This window comes from Passer montanus, unplaced genomic scaffold, assembly GCF_014805655.1.
Source record: "Passer montanus isolate IOZ18808 unplaced genomic scaffold, ASM1480565v1 scaffold13, whole genome shotgun sequence".
Taxonomy (NCBI): domain Eukaryota; kingdom Metazoa; phylum Chordata; class Aves; order Passeriformes; family Passeridae; genus Passer; species Passer montanus.
In genome coordinates, this window is record NW_024359832.1 from 837,129 (window position 1) to 855,422 (window position 18,294).

The following is an 18,294-nucleotide window of genomic DNA, read 5'->3' on the forward strand; positions in this document are numbered from 1 at the left end:
CAGAACTGATATCCATGGGACTGATTAGTTGTCAAGAAGAATTATTTCTGAAGAAGAGAGAAGAAGTTGGTGCTATGTAGCTTGAACAAAAAAATGTCAAAGAGAATTTCATATCATTCTTGAGGCCCTGAGAAACAACTTGTTGAAAAACAAGGGATGCTATCTATCAGTTAAAACCCAAAATCCAAAAATAACACCCAAACAAAAAAAACCCACCCCCAACCAATGAAAAAAGAAACCCAAAAGCCCCACAAAATACCTCACACCAACTAATCAACAAAAAATACACAAATCTTTTAAATGAAAGAATAGAGGAACAGGGAAATAGTTTGGCTGTAGAGAATATAGAATTTCCTTCAGTTTTTACTTCAGAGCTAATTATATCATCTGTTGAAGATGATATAAAAACCAAAACTTGATTTGGTTTTGAACTTAATGATCAGAGAGGAAGAAGCCTTAGCAGAGTTCAAATAGTTCCTTTTTATGTCTAGTCACAAGTCCTTGAATATAAATTCAGTAATTTTTTTCTTTCTAATCTTAGTTCTTACTAACGTATTAGATACAGTCCTCTTCATTGTAGTTTTATTTATATTCTTTAGGGGGTGTTTTTTAAAGCTATAACACATTGGTTAGAATGAAATGTGGGTAGCATGACAAAAAAGCTAGAGATCAGTACATGCATTTGCACGTGGGTTAATTGCTTTTGGGATGTATTGTCAGCTTCATTTTTGACTAAAATTTGGTACAGTGAGGGGAAGGTGAGAAAGCTGCATAACTAAGCACACTATTACAAGAAAGGATAGAATGAATGAGCTTAACAAGGTACAGCAATCAGAAGGATCCTCTCTTTTCAGAAACTCATCATACTGGAGCTAGTAGCCCACACTAAACCTACGTGTCCATGCTTCCTGATGTTAGCATATGTCCTGGTTTTTATTGACGCTATCAGATTTATAAAACATTTGAACCTTATTTTGTGAGTATGCTAGGAAAACACTGCTAGAGAGCAAATCAGAGCACACATATACACAGACACACATGCAGAATCTTTACAGACAAATACCTTCCAGTCCTTACAGGCAGCCTTATCACTTTACAAATGCCAAAATGTCATTTAGCTCAAGTAGAGAACTTTCCCTTAAGTATCATCATTCTAAAGCAATTTGATTCATAAAGTGTGATAGAAATGACAGCAAGTTACACTACTTACCATGTAATAGGGTATTTTCCTGTTCTTTATCTACATCACTGTCTGAAAAGTGTGTTGTGTTGGTCAGAGTTGTAGATAGCAGCAGCATGGAAAATTTTAAAAGTACTTGGATATTGTGCTATGACCCCAGATGCTTCCAAGTTCAACAAAGCAAGATACTGGAAGTAGCCAAATGCCAGGTTCACTTGAAAAATTCCTGTCCGAATTTATGGTTGAAAGCATGAGGTGAGATTGGTTGTTGCATCTGAAAGTCTCTTCTCATCAAATATCAAAGGGAGATAGTTTTTTTTTAAGTATTTATTTTTGTATCAAGCAAGCCAATTGTATTATTTTTGGTATTTTTATCCTAGCAGCATTACTAAATGATGGACTACTTTTAAAATCTGTTTTTACACTCCCAGTGCAGAGCAGGGAAAATAGATAAAGCATATTGTGCAGAAAGAGTATCTATCAACAAGTTTGTTTCATGTTTTAGCTGTCAGAACTGTTTTCAGGCTTTTTATAGTTGCAATTTTTTTACTTGTCACTGTCATTCTTGGCCTTTCCTCCCTGGTTTATATTTAGATTTACAAAGAAAGGAAAAGACAATTAGAATTTCTGAATTTGAAGTTTTAATGAAAACACTCTCTATTTTTTTTTCTTGACAGCAAATTTAACAGTAACTCAGAACAATTTCATTCAGACAAAAAATTAATGCAAAAAATTGTATAGATACTAAAGGGAATTTTAATGTAAAACAAGAAAAGGAGCAGAGGGAGTATCCTGCTGGAAAAACCAGAATATTTTACTTATAGTGATGTCTAGAGGCCAGAGGGAGCCTAAAGGACAAGGAAGATTAAATCTAAAAGTATTTTCCTTTGGAAGGTAAGAGAATAAAAGAATGGAAGTTTTCCCAGTCACGTTCTCTTCAGTGTGAAAGGCTGGAGTAATAAGCATCATGACAGTTTATTAAGTGGATAATATAGAGAAATACCTCTAACAGTTGATCTGAAGAATACACAAAATAAAAAAATATTTTCTTATTGTCTCTTAACATGTCTCTGAAACTAGTAAGGGCTTTTGTTGATAGTTGGAGAAAGGAAATCTATTTTTTCTGTGTTAAAAAAAAAAAGATAAAGCAAAATAACTAATTTCATTATGACTGTCGAATTGTATGACATTCTGTTCCCTTGGTATGACCGTCCTGGTGTCCAGGATTCAGTTTTCTATACTGAAAATGCCTGAACATAATGTACTTTAAGAGAATGTGAATAACAGGTTTCTCTGGCAGGTGACCATGCTGAATTTTGAAGCAGCAGTAAACCCTGCTTTGCTAGTTTTAGCTGGAAATGCATTGGTATGCTTAAATCTTAAAGGTCTGAATTTATGATAGGCATGTGAAAGGTGAATTTATGATGGTTGTATTGCAGCAGTGATGAGAGTGTGATTTTTGAGTCTCTCCTGACTCACAAACAGTAAAAGAACAAAGACAAGATGAAGGTTTTGCCACAAGACTCACAGCAGAGCTGGACTGTTGCAACATTTGCCAAGTAATCTGAATTGTGGTCGCAGTCTGAGTCCTGCATACTGCTCCTTGGTGATGTAGAAGGAACTGTTGAGACTGGCACTGATAAATTACTCTGTGACCAGCTCAGTCCCATCTTGAAAATGGAATGGTAGATCTGGCAGTAAATTACTGCCATAAACCCTCTTCCTACAGCATCTGCAAGGTATGTGGCATGTCTCTTGTGGTTCTTGCCTGGAAAAAACCTCTGAGTCTTTGGCAAAAGATGCGTATTTCAGCCGACTTTCCCGTATTAGACTATGCTTTAGTATCTTATCCTTTCCTGCAGAAAAAGCTGTCTTTCCTGTGGTTAGTACACATAACAAATAGGCACATGTTTGCTAACACAGCCATTGGTGGTTTGCAGTCACTACAGTTAATTGGTTTGAAATACACCTGCTTCCATTTTGTTGCTAAATTAAAAGCATAGCTTCATGGCTATGCAGACTTGAAGGTGAGAATATTAAGTGACAAAATTACTGTTCCGCATTCACACTTCCACTCACAGCTGCAGAATTTCTATTTAAAGCTGTGATAAAGTCTTACCTAATTCCAGGTTTAAATGTATTCATCTATGTAATTTACTTTTAGAGAGAAAACCATAGCATTAATAAAGAGCAGGAATAGGAATTCATAATAGATTATAATCATGAGTGCTAATATCAAACAGAAACCTTTTAACAACCTTGTAAGGAATTAATATTATAGCTTCATTTTATTTCTAGTATCTGAAAAATAAAAAGACTTTCAATAATTTGAGTTACTAGTATTTTTGTTGCATTTTGGTCTAACAGGCACCAAAGTGTATAATATCCACATATCCCTGTTTTGGCATTGTGGAAATACACGTGAGGATTCATCACAGATTTTAATTTTTGCATGTATTCAGAAGTATTTGGAAGCATTTTAAAACTTTTTATATACATACTATGTACTTGCATATGATGAACTTCTACAGGGTGCACAAATGCACTTATCTAAATACCTGATTATAATTTATCAATGGCATGCTAATTCCAATACAGTAAAAATACTATAGTACAGCTATTTAAAAAATCTGGATGATTGTCCTGCTGCTTTGTGGCCTCCGTAGCATAAATAAAACAATTTATTAAAATGTATGAATGCAGCAGTAATTCTCACATTCTCATAACAATTCATCAGTATGTTACAGTAATGGCAAAGAGAACAGAAGTAAATGCACATTTACATATGGCACAGAGAACTTGCTTTTAAAGATAAATATGGTGCCCTGTGAAGCAGTTAAAATGCTAAGGGTGAGAAACTTAGATGACTTCTGATATGGTTAAAGTGATATTTCGAAACAAGATTTTCCCAATTTAGATGAAATTCAGATCATCAAATGCTTATCAGGTGTTGAAGGCAAAAGCTTCAAGGTGCTTGGGTTGTCTGCATTGTTGCTCTAGTCTCAGTCCATTATCATTAGCAACCTCTAGAGATGCCAATTTTTCCATTTTGGCTACAGATAAAATATAAGTAATCTATGTTCCTAATTTAGACAGCTAAGTGGCTACACTTAATCAGCAAATTCCTGATAAATTCCTCTGAGCTTTAACTTTTCAAAATCATATTATTTATTTATGGAATACCCTTTAGTTTTATCAAAAGTGTATAATAAATTATTTTATTTTAGAGCTTTTTGAAGCAGATGCATCCTTGCCTGTATCAGTAATAGTGTGGCCAGCAGGACCACAGCAGTGATGGTCCTGTGTGCTCAGCACTGGTGAGGCCACAGCTCGAGTGCTGTGTCCAGTTCAGGGCTCCTCGCTTCAAAAAGACACTGAGGTGCTGGAGCATGTCCAGAGAGGGGCAGTGGAGCTGCTGCAGTGTCTAGAGAGTGAGGACTATGAGGAGCAGCTGTGAGATCTGGGATTGTTTGCCCTGAAGAAAAGGAGACTTGGGAAAGACCTTATCACTCTCTACAACTTTCTGAAAGTGGATGGGTGGGTCTCTTCTCACCAGGAAAGTGACAGGACAAAAGGAAATGTTCTCAGGTTACACCAGGGGAGGTTCAGGTTGGGCATCAGGAAGAATTCGTGCACTGAAAGGGTGGTCAAGCATTCCAATAGGCTGCCCAGGGAATAGATGGAGTCACCATCCCTGGAAGAGTTCAGGAAATGACTGGACATCACAATTAGTACTGTGGTTAATTGTCAAAGTGGTGATCAGTTAAGGGCTGGGCTTGATTGTCTTGAAGGTCTCTTCCAGCCTTAACAATTACATGATTCTGTGAAATTGGATGGACATTCCTGGCTAAGTTTTGAGGGTGAGCAGATGTATTTATCAGAAAACTTCAAAATGGGAAACTATTGCTATTTGTTCTTGAAACTGTGTGAGAAACAAGTTTCTTATTCTCCTGTTCTGTAGTTGGGATATCCAAGTTTATGTAGCATTCCTTTACATTCCAGATGAGTCCCCTGGTTAGGAAGCTCTTGACTGTTGTTTGAAAGTCTTCTTATTCATTGATTCATTCATTTTTCATGAGGGAAACAACAATTCTGCTTTGAAACTCATTTACTATTCATTAGAGCATAAGCCTGAGTGTTCCAAAATCTAGGGTTATCTACTACAACAAAGTGAAAATGTGATCTTTTTTACTTACTAAACATGAAAACAATCCCATTTAATTCTGTCTTTTGAATGTAGACAGGGACACTTTTTTGTGTCTGATGAACTACGATGAACCCAAAATAATTTACACAATTTTAAGAAAAGTGCAAGTCCAGATTATGATTTATATGAGAAGATTATGAATTTTTGAGGGGGGATTGGTATTGGAAATTATATACTGTGAAATCTCAATATAATCTTTAAGTCTATTCTTATATCTAGCTGTTGTAAAGTTTCAAGGAGACTGAATTAATTCAAGCAGAAAATGATTGTATTTCATCACTTTTATTGTCATGTGTATCTCCGTCTGCCATACCTAATAGGGGGAAAAGTAAAAGATATTACAGAAATTATTATGTTTTTAAAACCTCTTTTCTCTAAATCCCCTATATATATTTCAATTTCATTCATGTTTTGAGGAACTATTCAGATTTAATGTGATTTTTCAGCAGTTTCATTTACATTTATTGGGTTTTTCATCTCAGAGGGAGCATTTAGAACAGTAATTCCCAATTATTAATTGAATTATGTTACTGCTATTCTCAGTCCAGATTTTATTCAAATAGATTTACTTTTTCAGAAAAGTAAATCAAGTGGCGGCCAAACATAGATTTTGTATGTGAACCTTCAAACAATTCTATGGCTAAGAAACTGAACAGATAGCCAGAATCCAGTTTAATTTGCAGCACAAGACAGGAGGTGTCTCAACTGCCCACCATTAGGAATCTATGTTTCAAAAGTTTGTACTTAATAAGTGAAGATGCTATTTAAGAAGATAAATACTGACTGTTGCAATTTTGCAAGTATTTCCTGGAGTCACAATTTGCTTTGATCAAAATTTAACTCACTGAAGATGCTGAATTTTAATTTATTGGCGAACTTCTTCTGATTTAAATGAAAGGCTTAGTAAGAAGCTTTGCTTTAATAAGACTGCCATACAGAAAATATACATCACAAATTAGTCATATTCAAGTGCTTTGAGTTATAAATCTAAATCACTCCATTTGGAATTTGCTTTTTAATAACAGCTTACATCTGAAGATTTCAATGCACGTGCTTTACTTTATAAGTAAACAACTGCATCTAGTCAGGCTGTACTACAACCTCCTACCTATAATATACCTCATATATGTCCACATCAGTGTCATAGCTGAAACCTTCATCATTTAACATTAGTCAGTTTTGCTGCTCAAGGACCCTGCAGGATTGAAATGCCAGCAGTCATGTCAGTCATGTTTCCAGAAAATAACTCACTTACTTTCATTTGAGTCACGTACATCTCCATAGCAGAAATCCAGTTGAATCTTGCTTTTAAATACAAGTGCCTAGCTAAATTACATATCAAGTAACTTAAAAAATGGGAAGTCTTTTAGAAATGCACAACCAACATGAAGGCCAGAAGCTGCATTCCTACTCATCCCAAAATAAAATATAATAACTGAGCTTTTACAAAAGACGGAACAAACATTTTATGTCACCTTCACCTTTTAATGATCATTGCTTTGCACAGTTGAATATTGTTTGGATTTTTTCCATTCTGGCAGTGATTATCCCTGTCAAGGCCTTATTGTTGAAGAACAGCTTTCAAAGTTCATGAGAAACTTCTTAAATTTTATCTATGTACACATGTTAAAAGAATTAATAATTTTATTTTTTATTGCAATTAAATTTTTAGAACATAAAAGTTCCAAACTTAAAACACATAGTCTGTGTTTTTAAGGTCTCTTCAATGGTAAAAAAATCTTGATTATCTCTCCCTCTTTGTGAAATCTGTAATACTTTAACTTAACTAAATAATGTGCAACAAATCAAATTGCAAGCTTCAAAAATAATAAATATTTTACAAACTCTTTTTAAAGTCTGTAACTCAGAGGACAAATTGGCATCTCTATCTAGTACTTGCATAATATAATAATAATCTCTGTAATTGTTACTTGATGTTTCTGAAAAACCTAGTGAAAAATCAAGGTGGTAAAAGAAAGCTGTGTCTGTGATGCTGCAATGGCATGTAGTTTCTACACATCAAAATTATTCACAATTCCATTGTCAAGTGATTTGCTTGCATGAATGATGTGAAGGAGTGGCATAATGGTAATATGTGGGTCATTTTCCACAGCAAATACTTCATTAGTTTTTAGTTCTTGCCTTGTCAACTCTTCAGCGAGCATTCTTTTTACAAGACAAAGTAAAAAACCAACCAAACAAAAAAACCAAACAATCAAACCCAAAAACCCATACTCCAACAAGCCCCCCATAAAACCAACCTAAAACTGAAAAAAACCTCAGCTTGGTCTTTTCATCCCAGTTAATTACAAAGCCACTGAAAGGTACCATTTTGTTATGTAAGTTAGCTACTCAGAAAGTATGAAAGGGTTATTTGCTGGTAGAATAAATGAAAAAACTTCCTCAACATGCACATGCATAAGCAAATACAATCCAGAACCGAATGCCCATGTTGCACTTCCATTTTTTTAACTACACTTGTCACTTCCCAGAGGCTGAATTTCAGAAACCAGTAAGCTGAGCAGAAATTAGTAGTCTGTACTGGTCTTTCTGAATTCTGAATGTTCCATTTCAGCAGGAATGTGTGACTGTTTTTGCATTTAGCAAAAGGGTAACTTTGATTTGCTCTGTGTCAAAGAAGTTTCTTAAAGGTCTGGTGTTTATAAATCTGTTTAAAAAGCTGTGCATAAAAAGGTTTGTCTATAAATACAGAATGGAACTTTTGGCCTCTTACCTGGCTTGTTTACTGAGTTTTCTCCAGCAACCTCTATAACAACTGCCATTCTTTGATCAGCAATTTGGCTGCACAGATGCTTCTTTCTTAGTGAAGTCTTTACTTAACTCATTCTCTTCAACCGGAAGCTGAAGGTGTGGGTAATTTTGTTCAGTTACACTTACAGTTTTGATTTTAGATCCTTTGCGCCTACTCCATGGCCTTGTGATTTTATTTCCCATAAAATGATCACTTTTTATAGTTATCCATTCTAACTCATGTTCCATTGAATTCAGTTCCCTAACTACCTTTTGAGCTGTACTTGAAAGGGCTTTAAGGCTCAAGCCTTTTCTTTTTGTACCTTTTTTGTATTCATTCATCTCTCACTAGAATTTCCCTCATCTCAAAGTAGGTCTTAGCTATGATTCTGTAAGTCTGGGAATGCAGTTATTAGAACATCTTCCTATTTCTGTAAAAAGTATTTTAACATTGTAATATATCAAATACCTAAAATATATTTCTTTCATTTAGAAAATAATGCTATGGACTTTGAATTTGGTTTTATAATTCTATTTATTTAGTTATATCATTAGAAGGTACATGTATAGTAGCATTTCTTAAGAATACTGAACTACATGGTCCAACTTCCCATCAAATTACTACAGATTTGCATATAGTAAATTGAAAAAAGGATAATATAGTTTTTCTTCTGTATTTTTAGTAATGCTGATAATCTTCTTTTTTCTTGACCCTGCTGTTTAACTGCAGGAAACATATCAATAAATTCTGGTTGGCTGATCTTTTTCACCTTTCTTACTAAAGCCAAGGTAATTGAAAGTGTCTGCATTTATTCCACTATGTAATAAAGGGAATTGGAGATATTCTTGAACTGTTGAAAGTATTTTTTTAAGAATAAAGCATTTACTACAGGAACTGTTATGGAAGAAAAAACATTAAGATTGCATTTTCAAATACCAAAAGGAGCATATTTGGTTTGGGTTTAGTTTCAACTATATTTTATTTAATTATATCAGTTTTTCTTTAATTCTACCTGCCTGGATTTCCAGTCTGCTTGAAAAAATTGGTCTTTCTTTCAGATTTGTATTTTCTCAGGGAAGAAATGCCTACTTGTTATTTAAAATAATGATGCTGAAAGTGAGGAGATACTGAAGCTGGGTTATAACCAGCTGTCATTAAACTTTTATTATCAGTCTTTGCCTGATATTACCTTTGGCACTCCTGATTCATTTAATGTCAGGCTCATACTAGGGTGATTTTGCACTGATAATATTCTTTCAAATTCTTTTTCATGCAAGAAAAAGACTTTGCATTGATAATGTTCTTTCAAATATTTCAGGCATGATCTTCTCATAAGTAAAGACTGGCAACTCTGCATTCTGCTCACTTATTTACATCTTCGAATCCCATTGCCACCTTCAAAAATATAGAGGGCTCTTGGTGCTAAAAGCATTTCATTTTGCTGATGAAAATAATGAATGGGATCTGGAAACACACCCAGATTTTGGATATTCAGCTCCCAGAGAGGTTCATCATGGGGATGAGCTTTATTTTGAGTGGCAGAAGGCCTGGCTATACAGACAAGGCATTGCCAGATTTAAAAAAAACAGATTCTGTGCAGCACATTTAGGAACAATACTAAGAAAAAAGAAATGCTAGTTTTTTTCCTCCTGTGGTTTTCCATGACACTCAGCAAAGCTTGGTTATAGAAAATGGATCTTTTTCAGGTATTTTTGTTGTGATCTTCAAAGCAGCTTTTGTAAAAAAGTTGTTTTCAGTGTTCTTTGCCAGAATATTTGTAAAGGTTGTAGATTCTTGGAGATAACAAGTAGGATTTTAATTCACTACTCTTATCTTCCTCTCTTCAATACTCCATACTAATAGGTCACTTTCCAATTAAGGTTTTGGGGGTTGGGATGAGTTAGGTTTTTTTTTGGTTGGTTGGTTGTTTTTGTTTTATTTTAATGAAGGTGGAGTTTAGAACATTATTACCAGATTGAAGTTTGCTTAGCTTGGGGGTTTTTGCCTCTTGCCTAGGCTATTTTCCCCTTAACTCTAAAAAATAATGTTACCAATTTGACATTATTACCTCATTCTCCTTTTAAACCCTGGTAATGGTTTGAAATGAAATATCATTTGTTAACTGTAAAAATATCTAATAGCGATCTTATTTGACATCCAGAGTTTCTGAAAAAGTTTGCTAAATATTTTAAAAATTGAAACTACTTTATTATATTTAAAATACTCTAGCAATTAGAGTGGTGGCTATGTTCTGCTGAGCATTTCTTGCAGACCTACTGTGAGATATTGTAGGTATATTTTTAGGTCTACTCAGAATTCAAGTCTTAGAACAAAAGCAACCTTCTGCTGTTGAAATATAGCAATTAATTGAAAAATATTTAGTAATGAGTCATAGTTATCCCAGACAGTTTCCTTGATCTTATTTTGATAGAAGATAAATGCATTACCTGTTTTACACATTTTTTTGAGTTCTTTCACCTTTGCTGGAGGTTCTCTGTTGGAAAGATTTTTACTCCCTAGTTCTAGGCTATTTGCCTTACACAATGCCCACTTAGTAAACCACCTTCAGAGAAGGAAAGCAAAATTTATGTAAGTAGATTACAAAAACAATGGCATTGGATGAACCAGTAAACAGGGATAGGCATGACGATTGTCAGTGAGTGAAAAAAGGAGGCAAATTTCAAATGCTAAAGAACATACAGGGGTTATTTCTATCTATTAAATATAGAGTGAGTGGTATAAATAACCTTTATGTGTTCGGTCCTTAGAGAGGAGAGGTAAGAGAAATGCTAATTTTATAGTGTTGTTCCCTCCATTTAATTTCTTGAGTTTTCTATTACTTTAACAAAGAACAAGATCCTTATTATTTTTTGTCTTTTGTTTCCCCCATAATTTTTTTCAAGAAATGCATTTAAAGTTTATTAAAGAATTGTCTTTTTTTCAACTATCTTTAGTGAATGTTTACTAGAGTTCTATTTTTTTAATTGAAGAGGAGTTTCTCAACGAAAAATCTTGGTTGTCTGATGAAAACTGTGGAATTACCATATTCAACTTGGACCTAGTAATATAAATCAAAATTCAATCGAGAAGCAATTCAGATGTGAAAAATCGTTACCTATTTTCTCTGTCTGGATTTTAAATGCCCAGTAGGAGATACCTTAGCATCCACTTCTAATGCAACCCAAAGCACATTCCATGAGAATAAAATTTTTCACTGAGAAAGATCTGATGGAAAGAAACTCTGAAACTGTCAGATTAAGCCACCAAATTCAAGCAAGAGAAGTTATCTCAAAACTTCTAAAAGCTTGGCATCTCCATTAAGTAATCAAAATAATCAGAATGTAAAATGCAGCAGATATTTCTCTGCTGTGTTTTTTGCCACACAAATTTTTATATTATTTCCATTCTCTGTAAAATAAATCTTCTCCAAAATATGGAGATAAGCATTCAGCCAAACTGTTTCTGAAAAATTTGTATCTGTAAGTGTTCCAGCTTTGTGTGTGAAAAAGCAGAAATCCAGAGCTTCACAGGATGTTGGTCCAGATTTTGATATAGAAATGAAAATGTAAATATAAATAAACATTTAAAATTATTAATAAAGGATTTGATCAGATATTTTTCCTAATAGTGTCAATTTGTGGTCATATATTTCAATGTGCTTTTATTTTCCAAAGTAATTTTACTGTATTTTATTTATGTATTTTAGGCACAGAAGGGGCAGTGTTTGGGCACTCTGTGGAGACACCCCATATCAGAGCAGAACCTTCCCAAGACCTCAAGTAGGTGTTGTTCAAAAAGTTCCTTTAAAATCAAGTATTCTCCAAAAAAAATTAAGTCTGGATTAAAAGAACAGTATCTGTATAGTCATATATATACTGCCTATTTAATGACATAGATACAAAACGATTTATAGACTCCAGTTTGTTGTAACCAGTCAAAAAACCCTACAAACTCCTATTGCATGAAATGTAAAATACAGTACTTTTTATATATGATCTGCCTCCCATAGTGGAGTTCTTAAAAGTATATTTTACCTAGAGAGTGGAATATTCAGGTGTTTGTGGGCCCAGTGTGTGTAATATTGTTCAATAGCATCAGACCAGTTGTTTGATTTTTTATGAGCTGTTACAGAATATATAAGTCAAGCTAAAGTAAACAGTCCCAGATTTTTTCATTTAGTGGTGTTTCTGGGTCATTGGGCTTTTTAACACTAACACACACACTTTTCAGAAATTCATTACCAAGTGAAGCTGCATTTCTACATCTAAGTTATTTCTGTATATAGTCAAAGAAGATGAGGAATCAGTAGATAGCAAAAGATTAAATTTAAATTTACTGAGGAATCTGTAGAAAAGAAAACTTGGAAAAGTTTAAAGTGAAAACGTTTTTGAAGTGCATCTATGTGCACTGCTAAGTACTAATCTGTGATTTATATGGATGTGATTTATAATGAGAATTACAGAAAATCAAAGGTCCTTCCTTGTGTTCCTCCTAGCAGAACTGCTGAGAAACACTATAGGCTTTGACTCAATTCTACTGTGATTTTTGAACCTTATATAACTATCTCTTCACCTGCCCAGATGTGTTTCTGTTTGATTGCTGCAGAAAAGCATGGTTAAATGCTCAGCCTTACATTTGCAAAGGCATTGACCAATAATAACGTTGCAGAAATCATTTGCAAGAAGCTGTCCATGTGGACAAGTTTGACCACTGTATGTGGAGCGTGTGAAGTAAATTGTTGTGTTTGATTATTTACACCAAGCATTTCAAAGTAATGTATGGGTTTGGGTTCTTCCAGAGGATCCCGGTCACTGTATTTCTATCTTGAAAATCTTTGTCCCTTTCCATGACTCCTATCAGTCCTTTGTGGAAAATAATTGTAAAGGTATTTTTTAGTGATAATCACCAAGGCGATATGATCTCTAGTCAGAGGAAGTTCAGAAAAATCAAAGGAACATAACAAGCTCTTCTTTTTCCAAGGGACCAGTAATTTGGGTAATAGGCTGGAACTTGTCCTACTCAAAAGAATGTTTTCCCTACATTGCTTTCTCTACTTCTTTCCAATCATTAAATAATATTAACAGAGTGAAAATGTATAGTAAAACAGATAATCCTGTGTCTTCAGGATTAATTTAAATTCAGTTAAAATCACCTCACATTGCTTCTGAAATTCACACATGGGTCATACAGCCCGGCAGCCTTTTGTCTTTATTCATTGCCATGATTCCTATTGTTGCTTAATGATTTCAACTCCACTGTTACTTCAGTTCAGTTTCCAACATGGCCTTAAATTAGTAAGCATTTGGCATTCAACTTTCTGCCCTCTTATTAATAATTATTTTAACCCATACCTTTTATTCAAAAAATTGAAGAAACAGACACCCTTGGAGTTGGGTCAGGTAACTTTAGCTTACTTGTAAGTGATTTATTCTTAATATATTCAGTCCATATTTTGTTCTGCAAGTTTTTGTACACACGTGCTCCTGTATATTAGTTGGATTCCATCGTATTCTTTTTTAAAACTCTCAAGTCAATTTAGTAATTTAAAAATTATGACAATTACTATTAGGACATATCAGTGGGCTGGTCTGGGTCCTATTACTTTTTAATGTTTTCGATAAATTTACACAAGGTGTCAAATAATGGCAGTCCTGAAATCACCTAGAGTATTTTTCCAAGTGCTGCATCTCTATGTCTTTAGATGGTTAAACTTAATGGTAAGTAATGGGAGTGTAGAAAGTTTGCTGAGTAAACATTATTAATTTTTTTCAGTGGACACAACTGAATGCAATTTGACAGCAAATTGCAGTACATTGGTGCAAATATATTAGACTATGAGAATTATTGTATACAGGAATAAAATATAATGCAATATACATTAGATTATTAATTGAAGTATAAATAACCCCATATTTTTCATGTTGGAATATGTATTTGTGGTCAATTAATGAACCTCAGACTTTTTTCTTTTTTCCTCCAAAATAAAATATGCTGGAAACCTATTCATAGCTTTGTATATGTAAAACACTTGACTACTGCATTTTAAAAAAAATGGAATAATGACCACCTTGATTACTCCGAATGAAGCATAAATAAAAAATTTGGTCTATAAATTTGATATTCCTGGGATTTTAGTTTAATCTATCATGGGCAGGAAGACAAAAAGATAAAGTCAAATTCACATTAGCTCCACATATCTAAATCTTGCCTCAGACACTTACTTCCGTAGTCAGATTTTGAGGTCTCCATACAGGGAAGATCCCCTAATATTTAAAATCAAAAATATGTTGTTTAAAAATAAACTTAACTTGAATACTAATATAATTAATTCCTATGTGTCCAACCATTTGGGTCACATCTTTCTCCTTTCTTGCCTTTTCAAATAATAGCTAGAAAGATTTTGCTTTCAGGCAGTGCTGTTATAAAATGCTTTGTGAAAGCTTTTGTGTCAAATCCCAAAAACTAATTAAAGATGACTTTCATTAGTTGGGATAAGTAGCATGAAAGAAGCATGCTTGAGAATCAGGAAAATTAATTATATCTTAATAATTTAATGTTCCTGTTTCTCTCACTACTGTTTCTCACAGGAACACAGGAAAACTAAACTGCCAATATATTCCCCAAATACTGGTTTTAGGCCAATAGTGCATTAAAATATGGTGAACTAATAGGCAATACCCATACACAAAATATACAGACATTAGTTAAATGCAGATAACTTTGCCCTTAATAACATCCTCTAATAAGGGAATGAATTAATTTGTTGTTGTCCTCTGGAGATAACTGCAAGATCAAATTTAAAAGTTTTTTTGTCTTCTATGTCATGCCTCACACACCACAATCAGTTAATCCTGCAAGCTGATGCTGGGGATAATGAGATGAAAATTGATCAAGTGTCAAGGAACCATGCAAGATAGTTGGATTCTACTTTGCCTCTACTAAGAATTAAAAATATTCCTATCTTGCACAGGAGATCTGATTTCAGAGTTCTGATGGTTTGTAAGAGACACCTTTTTGACATTTAATGGGTGGTTTACTAATAGGTCAGAATATTATATTTTTTAAATGCCTGGAGCCGGAGAACACATCAGATTTTGACCTTAACTTGTTAGTCATCTGAGCATGTTTAGAGTGAAAAAATCACCATGCCTCTGTTTCTATTTTTAGCCAGAAATCAAATAATAGACAAAACATCATCAAAAAGTAGAAGATGCAGCAGAGTAAAAACACCTGTCTCCCTTCCTATGCTGTTTTAATGATGTCAGATTCTAGTTACTTTTAGTGCCCTTTTTTTAAAAAATAGAAATAATTGCTATTTTTGTTTTCATAATTTGTGTTAGTTATTTCATTTTTTGGGCATGGATATTGACAGAAACTTGTTTTTTTAGTCTTATCAGTAGCTGCTGAAAATATGATTTTTTAACATGCATGTTCACAATAAAATAGGTATGGATATAGTAAAATCTTAGTCTTATCAGTAGCTGCTGAAAATACGATTTTTTTTAACATGCATGTTCACAATAAAATAGGTATGGATATAGTAAAATTTGAAAAATTTCCTAAATTTAAGCTTCTCTTTTAAAAACACGTGTTCTTCTCCTTTTAAATATACATTATATGCTTTTATGTAGATGTGTGTTTGTGTATATATATGTGTGTGTATATATTTTTTTTTAAATATTGAAGTAAACAGAGAAGAAAGCCAGTAATGAAAGGCTGTAATTGCTATGCAGACAGGACAGAGTAGAAACGAATGTAGCTGGGTATGGCTCTTAAATTAAAAGAACAATTTGCTTTAGTCTTTAGTGATGATGATTATATTTGACATTGGAAAGGGAAAGGGCTCTAGCAGGAGCCAAGATATGAAGGATAAAAATATTACTATCACGAGAGATAGAAAAATCCATTGAGTTTCCTATGCTTAATTTAGGTTACTGGAGCCTCCTTTTGTCCAAGCTAAACTACCCTGGTTCCCTCAGCCACTCCCATGTCTTACACTGTAAACCCTTCACCAGCTCCATTGCCCTTCTCTGGACTCACTCCAGCCCCTCAATGTCCTTCTTACAGTGAGGACCCAGAACTGGACACAGGATTCAAACTGTGCCCTCACCAGTGATGAGTACAGGGGGACAATCACTGTTCTGGTCCTGCTGGCCACACTATTGCTGATACAGGCCAGGATGCCACTGGCCTTCTTGGCCACCTGGGCACAGCTGGCTCATGTTCAGCTGCTGTCACCAGCACCTCCAGGCCATTTTCTGTTGGGCTTATGATTATATTTGCTTTATGATTATGCCATGTCATGCCTTCAGGAACCCACAGATGGGCTCCAAGCACAGCTGTCTCAGCCTACACAGGGTTATGAGAGTAAATTTATTACCCTATCAATCTCATTTGAAAAGCCATATAAAGCTTGTAGCAGTAGAAAGCGTTTGCCCAGTGCTGGATTAATGAAAGGCATGGCAACTTTACACTGCAATCATTGTGAAGGCAGCTGAGAATCTTTGTTTACATGAAGCTGCATCAGGTCTAACAGCACGCCTGACCAGTGAGTGCTCAGAGTGCCACAGGGAGATGGTGAAGGTTTCAGTAGGTGCCCTCCTGTGTGCCCTTGGCTCCTGCAAGGCTTGTTTCAACTGTGGTTGCTCTTACACTGCTTCCAGATCTAAGTTGCTGCTTAGTTCTAATTTCACATAGGTGTAGCCTAGGACTAGGCACAACCGCCTACAATTTATTGAAGCTTTCCATTCTCACAGATACTGTGGGTAGAAATGTTTTACTATCTTTTTAAATGGAAGTGGAGCAACAGTCCTCCATGCCCAGGAGATACTAGAGATACCAGAACTCATTTCTGACATGCTTTGCACTTTAAATAACCTTGTTTCACCACACCACCATACCTACATTTTGCTGTAGTTTTTCTGATGAAACATGATTTGTAATGCTATTTATATTCCATGAAAGTTGTATAATATATCATTAAGTAATGCTTCTGTAGCATACATAATATTTTCATTTCATGTCTTTCTTTTGATTCTAACTGAACAGGCTTATCAATGCATTACTAAGAAGGGCTACTTACATATATATTTATTTATTTATTTATATTTTTTAAAGATTTGAGCAATCTTTAGTTTCCTTATTTTTTCCTTATACTAAATTTCTCCACAGAGATTTTTTCCTCACTCCAGTAATTCATTTTCCCTTTTTGGGAGTATCTCCATTTTCAGTGACACTGTTTAACCACTTTCAAAAGAAAACAAGGCTTCTTAAATTTGCTCTGTGTGTGCCTATTCTCTCATCTATGTCCCTGAGAGTTTGTGAAGCAGTTAGGCTGTTTCATACAAGGTGGAAGATTTTTAGGTTTCTCTGTGTCTTCTGAAAGCTGGTGCCCATCTAAGATCTGGAGCTCACAGACTGGATATAAGAATGAGGAGGCTCAGAAGTTGCAGGGAGTTCATGAATTTATGAAACTATTCTCAGTCCACCAAATAGCTCCCATTGCTTATATCTATAATTATACAGAGAACTCTAAAGATGACTTTAAACCATAAAGAATGAATGATTTTACATGTCTTATCCTGCAATTCACATTTTATCATTTGATCATTTGTTTGAATTCACTGCCAAGAGAATTAAAAAGTTATTTACTTCTTCACAATCTGCTACTAAATTTTGTACTGCAGAAAGTAAAAATATCTCTCTGGTTTGGACATGGTAGTTGTCCTAAAAAAGTGACTGAAATTAACTCACTAAACCTTTTATTTTTTTTTTTTTTTTAATGATTGACTAATTTTTAAGTTTTCTTCTTGGAATTTTTGAATACAATCCAAATATGGGCCATTGGAAAATCTGTTCCAAGGTATCTTGTGTGCTTAATCTGCAAAGTTTGAAGTAGACTTGTCAGGGGATTTTCAGCAGAATAATTTTCCATGAGATGCTGTTTTCTCAAAAGGTGGATCAAGCCATGTCACAGTTTGCCTCAGCTAAAATAAAGCTGTTTATATCAGCTTAAGACCCCCTAGAGAAACAATATAGAAAATATAATTAGACAATTACAAGTGGTCTGGACTGTTACTTCCTAATCAAAGGAAACTGATGGTTTTCAAAACTGATACTCTTCAGACTCCCCCAGGCACTTTATCTTCAGATCTA

General features: G+C 34.4%; 1 protein-coding gene across 1 annotated transcript in view; it reads left to right on the forward strand.

The window, feature by feature from the left end:
• SGCZ (sarcoglycan zeta) overlaps positions 1-18,294 on the forward strand; it is a 358,683-nt gene that overhangs the window by 319,787 nt on the left and 20,602 nt on the right. The window contains exon 7 of the mRNA XM_039698932.1: positions 11,846-11,918. Coding sequence (XP_039554866.1) covers positions 11,846-11,918 — 73 coding nt within the window. The remainder of the gene's footprint in view (positions 1-11,845; positions 11,919-18,294) is intronic.